The 17,900-nt window shown below is 52.1% G+C and overlaps 3 protein-coding genes across 26 annotated transcripts in view; 2 read left to right on the top strand and 1 right to left on the bottom strand.

Moving 5' to 3' along the window:
• NDRG4 (NDRG family member 4) overlaps window positions 1–7,507 on the top strand; it is a 102,875-nt gene extending 95,368 nt beyond the window's left edge. For 11 of the 13 annotated variants that reach the window (XM_073795504.1, XM_073795510.1, XM_073795507.1 and 8 more), the window contains 9 exons: window positions 58–114; window positions 565–668; window positions 1,543–1,599; window positions 1,690–1,741; window positions 2,732–2,779; window positions 2,963–2,998; window positions 3,113–3,164; window positions 4,523–4,561; window positions 5,362–7,507. In XM_073795504.1, coding sequence (XP_073651605.1) covers window positions 58–114; window positions 565–668; window positions 1,543–1,599; window positions 1,690–1,741; window positions 2,732–2,779; window positions 2,963–2,998; window positions 3,113–3,164; window positions 4,523–4,561; window positions 5,362–5,516 — 600 coding nt within the window. In that variant the 3' untranslated portion in view covers window positions 5,517–7,507. The remainder of the gene's footprint in view (window positions 1–57; window positions 115–564; window positions 669–1,542; window positions 1,600–1,689; window positions 1,742–2,731; window positions 2,780–2,962; window positions 2,999–3,112; window positions 3,165–4,522; window positions 4,562–5,361) is intronic. The other 2 variants (XM_033846257.2, XM_073795500.1) reach the window with 1 other exon arrangement.
• Window positions 7,508–8,356: 849 nt separating this feature from the next.
• SETD6 (SET domain containing 6, protein lysine methyltransferase) lies at window positions 8,357–13,051 on the top strand. Of its 7 annotated transcripts, none has more exons than XM_073795499.1 (9): window positions 8,357–8,495; window positions 8,721–8,810; window positions 8,892–9,036; window positions 9,116–9,257; window positions 9,519–9,578; window positions 9,709–9,829; window positions 11,454–11,634; window positions 11,780–11,922; window positions 12,049–13,051. In XM_073795499.1, exons 1-9 carry the CDS (start codon window positions 8,469–8,471, stop codon window positions 12,352–12,354), a joined length of 1,215 nt encoding a protein of 404 aa, XP_073651600.1. In that variant the 5' UTR covers window positions 8,357–8,468; the 3' UTR covers window positions 12,355–13,051. The 7 variants fall into 7 exon arrangements, with proteins under 7 accessions (XP_073651600.1, XP_019791293.1, XP_073651599.1 ...); XM_019935734.3 differs by having other exon boundaries at window positions 9,384–9,578; XM_073795495.1 differs by having other exon boundaries at window positions 8,362–8,810; window positions 9,384–9,578; window positions 12,049–12,300; window positions 12,376–13,051.
• Window positions 13,052–13,323: 272 nt separating this feature from the next.
• CNOT1 (CCR4-NOT transcription complex subunit 1) overlaps window positions 13,324–17,900 on the bottom strand; it is a 101,184-nt gene continuing 96,607 nt past the window's right edge. For all 6 annotated transcript variants that reach the window (XM_019935725.3, XM_019935728.3, XM_019935727.3 and 3 more), the window contains exons 46-49: window positions 17,525–17,705; window positions 15,858–15,990; window positions 14,583–14,717; window positions 13,324–14,404 (exon numbers count right to left, since the gene is read on the bottom strand). In XM_019935725.3, coding sequence (XP_019791284.1) covers window positions 14,326–14,404; window positions 14,583–14,717; window positions 15,858–15,990; window positions 17,525–17,705 — 528 coding nt within the window. In that variant the 3' untranslated portion in view covers window positions 13,324–14,325. The remainder of the gene's footprint in view (window positions 14,405–14,582; window positions 14,718–15,857; window positions 15,991–17,524; window positions 17,706–17,900) is intronic.

Raw genomic sequence — 17,900 nt, 5'->3', positions numbered from 1 at the left:
CGGGTGGGGCGGGGCGGGGCGTCCCGTCCCTCACACTGGCTCCGCCTCGGCCCGCAGCTCTCCAGCCTGACCAGCACTTTACCCGACACGGTGCTCTCCCACCTCTTCAGGCAGGTAAGGGGGCGGAGCCGTCCTCACGCGGGAGCCGGAGCGGCGGGTTGGGACTCTCCCGAGGGCCTGGTTCTGCCCCCCGCTCCCGGCCGGGCAGGAGGAAGAGGGTGGCGGGGTGATGGGGCATCAGACATGCCTCACCCCTACCCCGGGATCAGCCGCGAGACTGCAGCACCCGTGACGGACTGGGGAGACGGATGGGGCGGGGTCCCCTCCGGGGCGGGGTCCCCTCCCCTCCCAAGGCCGTGGGCTCCCGCCACACATCCTTCCCCCTCCCCCCACACATCCTTCCCCCTCCCCCCACACACCCTTCCCCCTCCCCCCCTCCCTCCACACCTCTGGGGCTGGGGCAGGGGCCGCTCCGGCCAGAGATGCCCCCTCTGAGCCAGTCCCGGTCTGTGGCTCCACACTGCCCTGCCGCCCGTGCGCTCATCCCCCGTCCCCGGGGCCCAGGAGGAGCTGGTGAGCAACACAGAGTTGGTGCAGAGCTACCGGCAGCAGATCGGGAATGTGGTGAACCAGGCCAACCTGCAGCTCTTCTGGAACATGTACAACAGGTGTGGGCGGCTCGGGTCCCAGCTGGCGGCACCAGGACGGGAGCGCTCACGCAGTTGGGGGACCCCCCCTCCCCGGTACAGCTGCCCACGGCTGGCAACACACTCTCCCAGTTCGTAGATGAGTGGACCGATGAGCCTCCGAGAGGGGTGACCTCTTGCCCAGGGTCACACCCCGCGAGGGGCAGAGGGGGAGCAGAGCTCTTCCACTCCTCCCCCTCCCTTGGGCGTTGCCAGTGGGAGCAGCGGGGGATGTGGGCGCCACCTGCTGCCCCCACTGCCCTGAGCCTCAGTGCTGACATCCCTAAGTTGAGAGGAGGTTGGATTAAGTGCTCCTTGGAGCCCCTTAGGGGTTGCCCTGCAGGGGAGTGGCCGCCCCCCCCCCCCCCCCCCCCCGCTGGCCTGCCCCTCCTTCTCTTTCTCCTACAAATATTTATTGAACGCCTGCTGTGTGCATGGTGCTGGAGAAACACTGGAGAAGGAGGGAAGCCCTGGCCTGCCTGCCTCCAAGGCACGGGACTCCCAGCACAGGTGGTGGTGCACAGCCCGTAATGAGAGCCAAATGTGAGGGCCCACCTGGCATGGCTTGGGGGGTCCCGGAAGAAGTCACGTGAGGGGAGCCCTCAGGCCCCTACTTGTGCAGAACAGGTCTCTGTCTCCCCAGTTTACCAATGGCATGTGTGAGGCTTTGTCTCACCGTTGAGACGCTAGAGCGTAAGCCCCAATCTGGGGCCAGCCCAGCACCTCCAGGGCTGCTGGGCCATAATTGCCAGGTGGAGGGACGGGGTTGAAATACGGCAGCGTCAGGCTTGGGACACTCCCCAAAGCCCCGCCCGGGATGCAGTCCTGGGATACCCACCTCCGCCTCTCCCTGCAGCCGCAGAGACCTGGACATTAACCGGCCTGGAACAGTGCCCAACGCCAAGACGCTCCGGTGAGTGCGCTGCCCCCTCCAGCCTGCCAGGCCTATGTAACCCCCTCTCCGGTGCCCACGCCAGACAGCCCTTCTCCTCTGTGTCTGCAGCTGCCCTGTGATGCTGGTGGTCGGGGATAACGCACCTGCCGAGGAGGGGGTGGTGAGTGAGGGATTGTGCCCTGGTGCCAGTGGGTGGCAGGGGCAAAGGGGTCACTGGCTCCTGGCCAATGGGGCCAATTCCTGACCCTGACCCGGGAAGTCTCGGGGGGACGCCGGATGGTGGGCTTCTCATCCCACTTCCCCACCATCTTGCCAGGTACCAGTGCCTGAGACAGCCCCCATCCTTCAGGTGAGGGAGGCCTGGAGACAGGAGGGGCCTGGGTCCAGGACCGGCCCACCTGATTGCCCCGCCCTACCCCTCCCTGCAGCACGGCAGCCTCTCCACACTCTCCACCCATTTTAGGCCCAGAGACTAAGATCTCTCTTTTCTCTAAAATTGGATTCACTTGTTATGAAATAAGCAATTCATGAGCACAGCAATGGTCCCTCTTTGACCATCACATGCATCCATTATGTTTGGGGATCATTTGTCACCTCTCCTGTTGGAACTCTGAGGGCAGGCAGCCCGGGGTGTTCATGTCCCCCCAGAGGGTCAGGGGTCCAGGAGTGCCCAGAGAAGACCCCAGTGTGCACCCAAACTGCGACACCCTCCGTGTGCCTGAGGGCTTCGGGGAGCAGGGCTGTGGGCTGCGCCTGCCGTTTCGACCCCGGCAGGGTCAGGGCTTCAGAGTCTCCTGCTGACCCTCGGCCCTCCTTCACCTCTGACGCCCGACTTCTGGGGTGCCTTGCGCTTTCCCAGCCTCCCCCCGCCAAGGTGGCCCTGGCTCGCTGTGAGGCCGCTGCCCAGCCCCTGCCCCCAGCCCAGCAGCAGTTGTGAGTGCAGTAGAGGGTCTCAGGCCCTCAGGGGGCTGCTTCCTGATCCCCAGGGCCTTGGCCTTGCCAAGGTGCCTGTGTCTGCCCCCTGCACTCCCTCCCTCACCTGTAGAGCCTCGCAACTCTGGGGATAGACCCTCCCTTAGCATCTGGGGCAGGGGGATGCCTGATAGCCCTCGGGCGCCTCACTCTGTTGAAGCCTGTTCCTTGTCCCCAGGTTGAGTGCAACTCCAAACTGGATCCAACCACCACGACCTTCCTGAAGGTGAGGCCCTCCTCCCCACCCTGCGCCCAGCCACAGGGAGGGGCCTGCCTGGGGGCCCAGCCAAGGCGGGAGCAGAGCAGGACGGTGTGTCTGGTCAGGGGAGCCTGTCCGGGTGTGCCAGGGACAGGCAGGGTGTGGTGTGAGGGGGCCCCTGCTCAGCTCACCCCCCTCTCTCCCCTGCAGATGGCAGATTCCGGGGGGCTCCCCCAGGTCACACAGGTGAGACTCTTGGCCCTCTCTCCGTCCCTTACCTGGCCAGGGGTTGGGGAAGCCTCCCCTCCCCCTGAATCCCAGGCAGGCAAACAAAGCACGTACCTGTCCCTCGCCCTGCAGCCCGGGAAGCTGACAGAAGCCTTCAAGTACTTCCTGCAAGGCATGGGCTACAGTAAGTATACCTCCACCCCACCCTGCCCTAGAGACTGGGGGGCAGGCAGCAAGTCGGGGCTGACGCTGTGCCTGGGGGCCTCTAGGGCATCTCCACCTAGGTTGTAATTTGATTGTCCCAGGCCAGCTTTGGGGCACTGTTCTCCTGACAGGGCTGGGCCTTTTGGGGTCGGGGACTCTTCTCCCAGCTCTGGGGAGGAGGGCCCGGGGCTGAGTCCTGCCGGGGAAGCCTGCCTAGGGGTGAGTCACCCACCCCACCCAGCGCCTGCTGGGCCTACAGCACCTGAGAAGGGCTGAGAAGATGCCGGATGGTACCAGGGGCATCAGAGGAGTGGACTTGGAGTCTGGGGACTGGGGAAGGCATGTGAGGCCATCTGGGTGTTAGGAGAGCTGAAGGCAGCCAAACTGGGGGTGGCATATCTGAAGACCCCGAGGAAAGAGGGGTGGAACTGGCTCCCTGCCCGCCCCCGACTTCCCCTCGTGCGGGGGTGAGACACTGCTCATGAGCACCACCAGCGCACATGCCCCCTTGTTGACACACGTGCATCTCCTCAGTTCCTTCCATCTCCCCCTTGCGCCTGGCTCTCCTCCTGGAAGCAAACTTCCTCTGCCCGAATTTTTCTTCGCCCCAGACCTCAGCCTCTGGAGCTTGGGCCTTCTGGGGAGGACAGGCCTGTGGGGGAAGGCTGGGGGGCCAGCCAGGAACAGACCCCCACCCCCCGCCCCCAGGGGACCGGGGCCCCCTGCCAGCTTGTCTGTGGAGAAGTAGGGCAGCAAGAGGCCAAGGCCCACAGTGAGACCCAGCAGGGGCTCTGAGGCTGGGCGCTGAGCCCAGGAAGTGCCTGGCGGACGCTGCTGCGACGGGTGGGTGAGCAGTACTTGTCATGGGGCTGGGACCCATTCTCAGGGCCCCAGGACAAATACCACCAGGCAGCCCAAGAGCTGGGAAGGATTTGGGAGGTCATACGGGCCTCCCGCGTTCTGTCCACGGGGAGAGTGAGCCCCAGCAGAATGGAGAGGGTGCTGGCACTAGGTTATAAGGCCTTAAAGGCGTTGTGGGCGTGAGCCCCCAGTGCTGCAGCCCAGGCTGGAGAATCGGGGGGTGAGACGAGCACCCCACCCTGCTCTCCCGACTCCTAGGGCCAGACTGACATCAGTCAGTGCTGTGGTTCCTTCTGTGGCCGCTGCTTCGGTGGGTGGGCAGGAGGGGGCTTCCTGAGGCTCTGGCCCTGCCCCCAGCCTGCTCTGTGCCTTCCTCTCCTCTCTGACCCATCTCGACGCCCTCATCTCGCCGGACCTCCTCTTCACCCGTGTTCTGTCTCCCCAACCCTGCCCCTCTGGCTCTGTCTTCTCTCTTAGTTGCATACTTGAAGGACCGAAGGCTGAGTGGAGGAGCAGGTAGCCCCGCATCCCCTCCCCTAATGCATGGACCGCCCCCCAGCTCCCCCCCCCCCCCGCCGCCACCCCAGGAGCCCCAGCTCCTTCCTCTGTGCAGTGCTGCAGCCAGGCCGCATCTTGCCATGGGAACTTCTTGTGTCCTGCTCTTCCGTGGGCTCTGTCCCATTTAGGGCTCCAGATTGGCTGGGTTTTAGATCAGCCTGCCTTCTAGGTTGCCATGGGCCCCGTGGCTTCCAACACTCTGGCAGTTGGAACCAGAACTTCTCAGAGGTGTCGGCCCTGGGGTCAGGGGCAAGCCATGCCTGAGCTGGACAGGTGGCTAGTTGAGGTCAGGAAGGTAGAATTTGCTTCCTGCAAGTCTCGCTTGTAAAACTCTGAATAAGGGCAGAAACAGGATTTAGGGCAGTCTGGGGCCATCACACCTCTTGCCCTTCTTTATAGAACTGGTCTCATTCCCCCTACCCCATCATCCTCTTGAGGGAGGCAGAGTTGAAAATAATGTCCCATCCTTGCTCCAGCTTAAGGACACCCCATTTTGGCCACAGCTCTGGCCAGCTCTTGTGAGGAGGGTCCTGCCGGCCTCCGTGGCCCCCCGCCCCTTTGGCTCACTCCCTGTCGCTGGCGTTGCATGCCTGGGGCTTGACAGAGCAAGTGTAGAGCCCTGGCTTGGGATGAGCCTCCATGCCTTCGTCGGAAGAACCGGTCTCGCTGGCCGCTTTGCTTGCGTAAATCCTTCTCCCGCCTGCCTGCGCCCGGCCCCGCCTGCTGGTCCTCACCCCCGGTGCCCTCTCTGTCTGCAGTGCCCTCGGCCAGCATGACCCGTCTCGCCCGCTCTCGAACCTCGTCCCTCACCAGTGCCAGCTCGGTGGACGGCAGCCGCCCGCAGGCCTGCACCCACTCAGAGAGCAGTGAGGGGCTGGGCCAGGTCAACCACACCATGGAGGTGTCCTGTTGAAGCCCTTGGTCCCACGAAGATGCTCACCTGCCCCCCAACCTGCATCGACGTCCCACTGCCATCCTTGTGCAGCTCATTTCCCCTTTAGTTTATTTTTGCGAGGGCGAAGGGGAGGAAATGGGGTTACTTTTCTTTTGTTTAAAAAGATGAGGGGATCCGTCCTAGATGCTGCAGTGGAACAGTCTCCAGATGGTTTGAGGGGCTCACTCCTCCCCTCCCCCCCCTCCCCCCTCACCTCATTAACTTGGCTGACTTAGACCCTCTCTTCCAGTTTTCCAAGGCCCAGGCACAGTCAGGGCAGGGCTCCAGGGAAGAAGGAGATTAGCTAAGGGAAGACTTTGAGTCCTTCTCTGGCCAGGATCCAGGATAATATGCTGGATTAAAGAAAGCATGGGTTGACCCCCTCAAGCAGGCAGGTTTGAAGGTGGGATGGGGTTTTGAGACGGTAGGTGCTGGGACAGCAGGAACAGGGTCCAGCTCAGGCACTGGCATGAGAACCAGGAGACAGCAGCAGGGAGCATTCAGAGGCAGGAGCCCTGGAGCTCTGCAGGCCCCTTTCCCACCCCCGAGCCCCACCATCAAGCACATCTGTTTCTGATTTTAGCACCCGTGACAATCATCTGAACAGTAGCCACAAGGGGGCGCTTCAACCAGACAGCAGTTTTCCTGGTGCTCTGTGGGTGGGCCTGGTGCTGTAGGGCCAGGCAGGTAGGGGCTGAAAGGGGTTTCTCTGCCCAAGGAAGACAGAACACAGAGGACCCTGAGGGCAGGGACCCCACAGACTGTCCCAGCCCACAGTCTGCCGCCTCCTGGCCCTGTCCCGTTTCTGAGCCAAGGCCCTGAGGCAGAAAGTCACCTGGTCCTCTGCCTCTAGGGAGCTGACTAGGGCTGAGGTTAAAGGCTGGGGTACGCCTCTGAGAACTTCGTGGTGACTGCCTTTGGAAGCCAGCAGGCAGTGGTGGCTCAGAGTTCCTATAGAGTTCCCCCAGAGACCCCCTTTTCACCCCTAGGTTCCATGGAGGACAACTTAATCAGCAGCAGCATGGCCAAGGCCACTGGAAGCATTTCTAGGGAGAGTTCTAGTCAAGCTATGCCAATGTTTCACGTAGGCATCACTGAGAGAGTTCATTTGGAGAAAACTGGCCCAAGATAGCAGGACTTGGCAGTCCCAAATCACCATCCTAGCCATTTGGAGTAGGCTCAGGCTGGGGCTTGCTGGGTCCTGGGGTGGGAGGTAACGTTTCCTGAAATGAACAAGGGCCAGGCAGAGGAGGAAGGCTCCCCACACACCCCAGCCCCTTCCAGCCAGCTGAAGCCCAGGGCTGTGCCATATACTTCCTGTTCATCCACCTTACTGGGTAGAATCTCCTGACCTAGGAACCAGAAGCCATTTGTCTCTGAGCCTAAATCAGTTGCCACAAGCCCTCAAATGAGTAAAACAGAGAAGAGGGGAGAGCAATGAAAAATGCAGGGCTGTGGAGGGTGGGTGGGTGTGTGTGGGGCTGAGGGGACACCTGCATCCACATTTCCTTGGCACACATCACCCCCTTCTGTCATCTTAAGCCATTATAGAGCCCAGTGGAGTGTCTGTTAGTTCTATTCACTCACGTGCTTCCTTTGAATATAGAATGTGACTGTTTGAAAAGCTGGTAGAATTAATCCCTTTTACTGTAGATAGCGCTGTGAATCTTGGATTTTTTTTCCCGTGTTCTTTAAGATGAGATCTATAAATATCTATACATTATATATATATGTATATTGGGTACTCCGGCGTGTGGCTTTCCATCGGAGGTTGTCTTCTTTGGTCAAAGTGAACTATTAATGGAATTTGTTATTTTCTTCTCTGTACAAAGTGAAGAGCCTACTTTTGTGTATTCTGGTGCCTGATGTCATGAGACTTTGAGATGACAAAATGTAAAACAAAAACCCTTGTCAACGTAGAAAGAGTTAACTGTGCTGAAAAACTAATAAAGAAACTAAGAAGAATTTGAGTATGGTGATGCCATGCCCATCATGAGAAGCTTTGGAAGAGACAATGTTTAAACTGGTGAGGCTGGTGCTTCTTGGGTTTAGGTGGGTTTGACCGTTCAGAGTGAAGACAGGCATATCCATCTATCTCTGTATTTCCATATCTTGTCACATCATCTTACCAATCCTTACATTAATTCCATAAGGTAGATACTAATTATCTTAGTTTCACAGTTGAGGAAACTGAATTTGCCTTAATAAGAGGACAAGCTGGGAGGTGGCCTTGACAGTATTTGACTTCAAAACCCAGACCTGTAACTTTTATATTCGTTGCCTCATTTTCTTAAATTTAACGGCATGCTATTTCCCCATGTTTAACCACCATTTCTGATTCATTTACTCAGCCATTTATCCAATAAATAGATACTGAGTTCCTGCTGTGTGTCAGCAACTGAAGCAGCAAGTAAATAAAAATAAGCCCCTCCATGTGCTACCAGACGATGAAAAACTGAGCGGGTGTATTCTATCAATAGTTCTGGGAGCCCTGACCACACAACTCCGAAACACCTGCACAAACTGCTCTAATTGCGCACCCAGCCGGCCTCCAGCGAGGCCTTCCCTTCTCATCCAGAAATGGGATTTTGCACTGCAACCGGACTTCTACCCCCAGGGGTTTCAGCTGTCACAGACCAAGACTGGGAAGGGTTGTGCCTGGCTCAGACCAGGCTCAAGGCGGCAAGGGGACACATCTTCCTGCACCCGGCGGTTTCTTAACCCAAGTGGGGACACCCGGCCTCAAGGATGTTTTCAGCAGGGGTTGTACGACCAGGTGCAAACCCTCACTCTTCTTCCGCGTGGAAGTCGAAACGAACATCACGTGGTTCCGGGGCGGGAACATAGGCCCCGCCCCTGAGAGTCCTGCCCCCAGACGCCGGAAGCGCCTGCGCTGGGCTGCGGAGTCGCGGGGCTGCGCGCCCTTGGACCATGGCGACCCAGGCGAAGCGCCGGCGGGTGAGTTGTGGCGGCAGACGCAGGAGCACCCCTCTCCGCCGCGCCTCGCCGCTTCCCCGTCCGCAGCGCCGTGCCGCACGCGGCTGCGCGGCCTGCCGCGGGTCATTTGCCGCACTCCACATCCCCTCCCCCAACCCCGGCCCTTCCTCCGCGCGCGCCGCCGTCTTCTCCGCCCCCAGCGAGCTCTTCCGGGCGGGGCAACGCCACTGCGCTTGCTTATCTCAGGTGGCAGGGCTTGCGGGCAGCGAGGACCCGGCCCCGGTGGCCAGCTTCCTGAGCTGGTGCCGGCGGGTAGGACTGGAGCTGAGTCCCAAGGTGAGTGGGGGGCGGGGTGGAGGCGGGCGCGGCGGGGAAGCGGGCGCGGTGTAGCTCTGACCGGCCGCTCTCCCTGCTCAGGTGGCGGTGAGCCGGCAGGGCACGGTGGCCGGCTACGGCATGGTGGCCCGGGAGAGCGTGCAGCCCGGGGAGCTGCTGTTCGCGGTGCCGCGGGCCGCACTTCTGTCGCAGCACACCTGCTCAATCAGCGGCCTGCTGGAGCGAGGTGGTTACGCCGGCGGGGGTGGGACGCCGAGGCGGGCCTGCGGGGCCGGCCGGGGCCCTAACCTCTTCGTCTCCCTCAGAGCGAGGCGCGCTGCAGAGCCAGTCGGGATGGGTGCCGCTGCTGCTGGCGCTGCTGCACGAGCTGCAGGCCCCGGCCTCGCCCTGGAGCCCCTACTTTGCGCTGTGGCCCGAGCTGGGCCGCTTGGAGCACCCCATGTTCTGGTGAGAGCCGTAGGAGAGGCAGCACCGTAGGTAGCCTGGCTCGAACCGCCCTGCCCTTGGGACACGGGTTCCAAGCGCTAGTCCCGGTAGGTGGTGTGAAGAACCTGGGTGGGGGTGTCACTGCAGGCCAGAGGAGGAGCGCCGGCGATTGCTGCAGGGCACCGGCGTACCCGAGGCTGTGGAGAAGGATTTGGCCAACATCCGCAGCGAGTATTATTCCATCGTGCTGCCCTTCATGGAAGCCCACCCCGATCTTTTCAGCCCCAGGGTTCGCTCTCTGGAACTCTACCGCCAGCTCGTGGCTCTTGTGATGGCCTACAGGTCAGTGAGCGGAGCCTTAAAAAGGACCCTTTTTTTTAGAACTCTATTGAGGGACTAGAAGGGAAAGAACAGTGAACCCCACTCGTCTCTCACCCTGCACTGGGCTTTAGCAAAGTTCTCTCTGTGGCAGCTTTCAGGAACCACTGGAGGAAGAGGATGATGAAAAGGAGCCAAACTCCCCTTTGATGGTGCCTGCTGCAGACGTATTAAACCACTTAGCCAATCACAATGCCAATCTAGAATACTCTCCAGTGAGTGGATCTGTCTCAGTTCTTGTTCTTATGTGCTTGGATGATTGGGCATGTGATTCAAACCGGTGTGTTATTTATGCTGGCCTGGCAGTTGAGCTAAACACTCCATTCTTCTCATACTAAAAATGTGTAGGTGGAATTATCTCCTCCTCTGTGTACTTTGCGTATTCCACTGAAATCGCCTGAACTGAAAACATCTCAAAACCATACAAGAAGGCTGGGGTTAATCCTCTGATAAACCTTGCACCCTCACTGATTTGGTTCTATAGGTTGGTTGTTCTGTGCAGTGCTAGTGAGCCAAGATTGTTTCCGGGCCCTGTGGACAGCAATCTGGAACAGCCATAGTGTCAATACTTTTCACAAGAGGGGATGTTCATAAGACCGGTTTAAGATGATACCAAGGCTGTGTTTGTATCAATTCTATTTGCTAAGTGGAAAGTTGCAAAAAAAGATCTAAGTTTATGGGATTAAAAATCAGGAAATGGCTGTTTAAAATAAATTTATTTTTGGCTGTGTTGGGTCTGTTGCTGCATGCAGGCTTTCTCTAGTTGCAGCATGCGGGAGGCTACTGTTCGTTGTGGTGTGTGGGCGTCTCATTGCGGAAGACGGGCTCTAGGCACACGGGCTCAGTAGTTGTGGTGCACGGGCTTAGTTGCTCCGTGGCATGTAGGATCTTCCTGGACCAGGGATCAAACCCGTGTCCCTTGCATTGGCAGGCAGATTCTTAACCACTGTGCCACCAGGGAAGTCCCTGGCTATTACTTTTAAAAGCTTGTGTCCATTTGCTGTTCCTATTTTGATCTTGGTTTTTTGGGTTTTGTTTCTGATTTTTTGCCACACTGCACAGAGCCTAGTTCCCCCCGCCCAGGGATTGAACCTGGGCCCCAGCAGTCTTAACCACTGGACTGCAAGGGAAGTGCCTAATTCTTCATTTTTGTAAAGCTAGCAACTTTTTGGGGGGGCTGTGTCGGGTCTTAGTTGTGTCACGCACGCTCTTTGTTGCTATGCACAGGCTTCTCTCTAGTTGTGGTGTGCGGGCTTTGTTGCCCCGTGGCATGTGGGATCTTAGTTCCCTCACCAGGGATTGAACCTGCGTCCCCTGCATTGGAAGGCGGATTCTTAACCACTGGACCACCAGAGAAGTCTCCAAAGCTAGCAACTTTTTTTTCTTTTTTGCGGTACGCGGGCCTCTCACTGCTGTGGCCTCTCCCGCCGCGGAGCGCAGGCTCAGCGGCCATGGCTCATGAGCCCAGCCGCTCCGCGGCACACGGGATCCTCCCGGACCAGGGCACGGAACCCGTGTCCCCTGCATTGGCAGGCAGACTCTCAACCACTGTGCCACCAGGGAAGCCAGCTAGCAACTTTTTAAGTGTCGGTGAGATGACTGAGCAAAGATTACCTACTAAACCATGGGGATGACCTTTGACCTTTAAGTCTCACCACTTTTATTCTACAGTACAGGGTCTTAACAAGAACTAAAGGTAGAATGTTGGTAGGTATAGTGTCAGTCCCACCATCACTGAACTATACCTGCTGGAGGGAACTGTACCCTCCTAGGAGGGAAGTAATCTTCATGAGGCTGGCCTGGGAAGGGCCTGGCCCCAGCTTCTCCCTTCCACCCCAGAATTGTCTTCGGATGGTGGCCACTCAGCCCATTCCTAAAGGCCATGAGATTTTCAACACTTATGGGCAAATGGCTAACTGGCAGTTGATTCACATGTATGGCTTTACTGAACCGTATCCTGACAACACGGATGACACGGCTGACATTCAGATGGTGACGGTTCGTGAAGCAGCGTTACAGGGTGAGTGATTAAACCTTGGACACTGGTGTATGTCTCCATCCCTGCCCCAGGTGCTCTGCCAATAGTAGTTGTTCCCTTTTTGTGGACTAAGGAGAAATGAGCTCTTGGGTATACTGACTTTCACACCAGTACTTTCTGTCTACAGGTACAAAAGTTGAAGCTGAAAGGCTCCTACTGTATGAACGCTGGGATTTCTTATGCAAACTGGAGATGGTAGGGGAAGAGGGAGCCTTTGTGATTGGGCGGGAAGAAGTGCTGACAGAAGAGGAACTGGCCATGACACTCAAGGTAAATGCTCAAAATAAGTATTTTAGATCTAGGTGCGAGGAAAGGTGGCATGGATGGAGAGGACACTTAAATGCTGTCACGGCAGGTTGGAAATACCCAAGTAAAGGGCCCCATGGTTGCTTCTAGGTACTGTGCATGCCTGCTGAGGAGTTCAGAGAATTTAAAGACCAGGATGGATGGGGAGATGATAAAAGGGAAGAGGACAGCCTGACAATCACAAATATCCCCAAACTCAAAGCATCATGGAGACAGCTTCTTCGGGACAGTGTTTTATTGACCCTGCAAACTTATGCCACAGACTTAAAAACTGAGCAAGATTTACTCAGTAGTAAGGAGGTCTACGCCACACTCAGCTGGAGGGAACAGCAAGCCTTACAGGTTCGTTATGGTCAGAAGATGATCTTACACCAATTGTTGGAACTGACTAACTAGCAGGTTCCCTTTTTCCTGAAGGAATGTCAAGGAGAAGAACTTTCTGCTAAGCTGGTACACATTGATGCTTGAAGGATAATTTGGACCTTTTGTTTTGCATTTCATACTAAATACCAAAAGGAAAAGTAGCAAAACTGTTGTCTAGGATGAATTCCAAGGTAAGAGCGACATGCTGAAGGATTTGGGAACAGTAGATGTGGGAACTGCTGCTTATTGTTATGAACACTAATAAATTTTGTAGCTGTTTGGTTCTCAGCTTGATCCAAAGTTAGCAGAAATGTGATAGTGATAACATTTTGTTGTAGTCTGGCATTTAATAACATGGACTTTGAAAGTAGACCTGGTTCAAATCCAGGTCTATTTTGAACAAGTCACTTTCCCTTAGTTAACAACTGTTTCCTGTTGGAAGATTTAATAAGCTGTGTCACTGGGACTCTGAGCAATTGTTTAAATTCCTTAAGCAGCCTAGATGGCACAACTCACCCTTAAGAGACACCAATGACATTCAAGTCCCCATGTAAGATTTCTATTTAATCTTGAACCTTTTTGTCCTCTCTGGCCATAAAACTTGACAGTCATGAAAGGTAAGGTATATATTAGGTAAGTTTTAAATACATACCTACTCCTTTTCTTTTCGAAATTATATCTAACGTTGTAAAGCGATTATACTCCAATAAAGATGTTAATATTGAAACACCATGAGGGTAAAGGACGTTTTTAAATGGGCATTTTGAAACTGTTTAATCATAGAAACCTGCTCCAATAATTTTTCACTGTTGGAAAGGAAAAGGCAAACAACACTACACAAAAATCACTTCCTTGTTTAAAGATGCCAGATTGGTAGTGGGAAAACCTACCATTCAGCAAAAGTTGGTGTTCCCCAGTGGCCCCAATGGGAAGGCTGCGTGGTCCACTTTCCTCCTCACCACCAGCACTGGCCGCTACTGAGAAAGGCACAGTGGACTCGTGTGTGTGTCATGACTTTAATGTTCGACTACAGTATGCATACACATACAAGAAGTAGGGAAGCTAAAGCCCAGGAACTAGGAAGGCTACAAAATACAACACATGGACCAATACATTTACAAAACATTCAAAATCCTTACAAAAGGGGCTGTATTGGTCCTTTTGACTTTGTTGTTCAGCTTAGTCTGTATGGCCATTCATTGGGATAATGGGGAAGGGCAATTCATAATATTTGGTTCCTTTCCGCACAGTTTACAAGTTACCAGGAGAGAGATGGGGGAACTTTAGGCCTGGTTTGGCTTCCCTTTATAAAAAGAAGTGTCTCACAGGGCCCAAGGGGATGTGTTCTCCAGCAGAAAAGAGAAAATGGTGCTCTGCCAACAGCCAGCTTTAGATTTGGGGAAGAGGCAAAATAAAAATCCACGGGATCTCGATTGTGAACTCTTCCCATGTTTCCTGGCATACCAAATTCTACACATCCACATTTTTTAACAACTTTGTGATTTTCAAGGTCCCCATCCGTATTTTAAAAAAATAAGTCACATAGTATTTAAACTGGCTTTCCTGCTATTCTTTGGGACACCAGGAATGTCAGATGACATGGAGCTATGCCCAACCCCCGCCCCAACAAGTGCACGGCATCAGCAGCCTCTTCAATTTATAAGCTGGGAAGTAGGTACCACCAGTTTATCTACTTGCCTTGGACACATTTTGCACAAACCCAAGAAGTTCCAGACAAAGGTTTTCTCTTTCATATATTTACACAAGTTCAAAATGATATTCACAGCATCTTCTAAATGTTGGCCAGGAGTCCAAAAAATGCATTTAAATTTGGAACGTGTCCAAGTAGACAGGAAGCTGACCCAAAACAGTAATTGGGGCAGATACCCGAGACCAAAGGGCCGGAAAAGTCAGGAAAAGCTGAAAGGATCTTCAGCCAGTTTATGAGCTTGGTACAGTGGGACCTCCAGGCTGACAAAATTTACAACAGAGATGTGGTTCCATCTAACTGGCACCTGTCCCTTCCATTACTTGCTGAGCCTGCTTTTGTCCCATGCAGCACTGTGCGACAGACTGGAATAACCTGAAGAATGGAGACAGTTAACAAGTTTGTGAGAAAACTTCAGGCCTGACTAAAACCTTGTGTCTTTTTAATTTTGGTTACTATGACCTTCTTAATCACCCACCCAAGCTGGAGCCATCAAATGATTCTCATTCTTCTGTCTTAAGAATGTAACAATTTAAAAATTACTTTAACTCACTTTTCAATTTCTGGGGCACAGTGTACAAACTCGTGGTTCCAGAACTTAAACGCTGGATTTTTAATCAGCTCAATGAAGGTAATAAGAAGACCCCAAGGATGTGGCCTATTTACAATCAACCGTTCCAAAAGAACCCTGGAGAAGGGAAGAAAAAGTTAGTCAATGCACAGAAACATACAAATTCACGACCACTTCTCCATTTGTCTTTTTTCCTAACACTTTTTCCCTGATTATTACACTACATGCAAAAATGGTTAGCTTTACAAAAGGCAGGTGGATTAAGTCTTTTCTATAGAATGGTTAAATGGATTCTAGAATTACATAACAAACGTGGGTTTGAATCCCTCCTCTTCCCATTACTGAGCCTACAAGACTAAGTTAAGGTAAAGGATAGATAATAGATTACATGACACAGAGAAGATAATCGCTTAAAGAATACATACTCAATGAAAGTAAATAGGAAATAAGAATTTTACTACTAGTAGTACATATGTAAATTGGGTGGGATAATTCTTCACATCCCCTGATCTAACCAATTTTACTTCTAAATTTACCCTAAGGATGTAATAAAGCACAAGAACAAAGATTTAAGTTCGAGGAAGTTCACTAAAGCTTTATATAGTCCACAAAATAGGACTTTTACCGTCTAAACGTCTAATAATAAAACGCTAGTTAATTTTTAGTATATAAACCTAAGGAATACTAATGCTCAGAAACTACTATTAGGTGAAGGGGCAAGTTTAACAAGTCTGGTCCAGTTTTTTAAGTTTGTGTATATCTCTCTCACTAGGATGTACCCATTTCCTGATCTCCAATGCTGTACATAGTCCAAGCAATCTGCAACAGATTCCTAACTATTGTTAGTAGAACACACGTATGATCCTGTTATTTCTCCTGCTTAAAACCTTCCAACCCAGAGGTAATGACAAGTCTAAGTTCTTTAACATGGCCTTTAAAAGGCCTGGGTGTTTCAGGACTGGTTAAATATGCTAACCCCACCACCTGAGAAAAACTCCTGATCTATCAAAATGCTGTGCCTTTTGTCGAAAACTTTTTGTTTCAGCAGTGATTAATAATTCTCTACTTGTGATTTTTTTTGCATCCATCAGACTAATTATCAGGAGGGCAGAACCATGCCCATTTCGTTCACAACTATTTAACACATTTAAGATGCTCAGTGAACATGGAATGCATAGGGAAAAAAACACTCAGAATTTGTAATAAAGGGGAAGAGGCTCCATTTAGAACCCTCTGAAAAACAGACCTCTCTCTTACCTTGTGATCTGTTCTTGGATAGCTTCAGTGTTGGCCTCTGCAAAAAGGTAGAGCATGGTGCAGCTGAAGTAGTGAGTGTGGCTATTTGGGTACCGCAGCTGATTTGCAATTGCATTCAAGAAGAGATACCGACCTAGATATTAAGAAAACCCAGCTTAGCGAGAATTTGCTCTGAAAGGCCAATGTGAGAAGACAAATCACATTCTGACTGGATGGATTTGCATTTCTGATATAGGTTCTCAAATTATCCTTTGGTTTCAACCAGCGGTGCTCAGGGCCCTAGAGTTCATTTCTGTGGGTTTTATTTCACTATTTTTCACATTAAAAAAATTGTAGTTAAAAAAATTAGTCTATTTAAAAATAAGAGACCTACTGCATATTAATATAACCTGTTAATAAAAAATTTAAGTATTTCCCCCCAAGAAACTTAGAGAAGAATGTCACTGTTTCACATTCTGCTGGATTCTCATTTCTGCCCTTATGTTCAATCTGTTCCAGTATAGTTATTTCATGTGGCCTCTGGAAACAGTCACTGTACACTTGTGACAACATGAGTGTGAAAAAAAGCAAATGTCTTTTTATTATTAAATAGTTTTAACCACACAGCCCTTTTTCTTTTTTAAAAAATATTTATTATATATTTATTTTGGCTGCACTGGGCCTTAGTTGCGGCATGCATGCGGGATCTAGTTCCCCAACCCAGGATCAAACCAGGGCCACCTGCATTGGAAGCGTGGAGTCTTACCCACTGGACCACCAAGGAAGTCCCTCACGACCCTTCTATAAGGGTCTTGGGGATAATCCACTAAGGGTTCCCAGACTATACTTGGAGAAATGCTAGTTTAAACTTTATTGGAATAAGTATTAATTGGATTTGGTTGTCTCCCTCTGCTTGATATTACTGAGGTTTGTAAGGCCATCACAGTGAGCTTTAACACTTAAAGGCTATCCACTTTTTTTGTTGGGCTCTGGACGTAATGGAATTCATTTGTGTTAAACCTTGATTTTAAGCTGCCTCAAACCCCCTCCTACAAATACGCAAGTAGTATATACTCAAAATTAGCCTCTCAAAAATCCATAGTGAAGTTAAAAAAAGTAGTCATCCTCCTAAAGTGTATGCGTGTTAGGCTGAGCAGCACTATATCGTTGGTCACCGTCTACTATACAGAACACCAAAATTGGTAGTTCAACCAAGCAAGATGCAAACCTACAACAGGATTATACTGTGAACTTTTTTGCAGAGCAGGTAGGGGAAGTTCTATTCATTAATCTTTACACATTTAATATTTAACATATTGCCTGGCAAAGAGGCATCAGTAAATGTTGGGATAAAAGGCAGGCTAACAAAAAAAGTAACATGAGCCTATTTTTAAAGAGAGGCTAGTAAAAAGAACATGTTTATTTTCACACTAAAAAAGAAAAATGCTACAATCATACATACTGAAATATTAACTGATGTGGTAAGGATTCTGGATGATTTTTTTCCTTTATGCTTTGCTGTGTCTTCTGCATTGAGCAAATACTATCGAATTCAAGATAAAATAACCAGCCAGACCCATAACCATATTGACAGAACATTCTCTATTGTGGCTTAAAGTATTTTTGGGACCAGACTGTGACAAAAAGTGCACAAATCTTGACTCTGAGAACTAGCTGGCTTCACTCACCTTCAGTGTCCAAGTCCACAGCCAGGTTCTGGAAGATGTCCATGTGAGCAGAGTGGGTGATCGTGCTCATTGAAGGTGTGCTGCCCTTGTTGTGGATGTGTGCAATTGCCTGAGTCCCTACATAGAGCACCAGTGCATTAATGAGCTGGAGGTTGTAGCGATTACCAGGCTCATTGGATACCTAAATGAACAAAACAGAAAGCTCCTGACTTACTGTCACAGAGGACTTAGGCATCGGATTTAGGCACCAATATTTCTAAGAACCCTTTTTATGCCTTTCATAGAAAAGCTGAACTGTTCCCAATATCCTCTGTGACTTAAATTTTAGAAATCTGCTTGAATTTGTGAGGTTATTTAACAAATACACACTTGCACA

Source organism: Tursiops truncatus, chromosome 19 (genome assembly GCF_011762595.2).
Source record: "Tursiops truncatus isolate mTurTru1 chromosome 19, mTurTru1.mat.Y, whole genome shotgun sequence".
Taxonomy (NCBI): domain Eukaryota; kingdom Metazoa; phylum Chordata; class Mammalia; order Artiodactyla; family Delphinidae; genus Tursiops; species Tursiops truncatus.
This window is presented reverse-complemented; position numbering and strand designations above follow the sequence as displayed.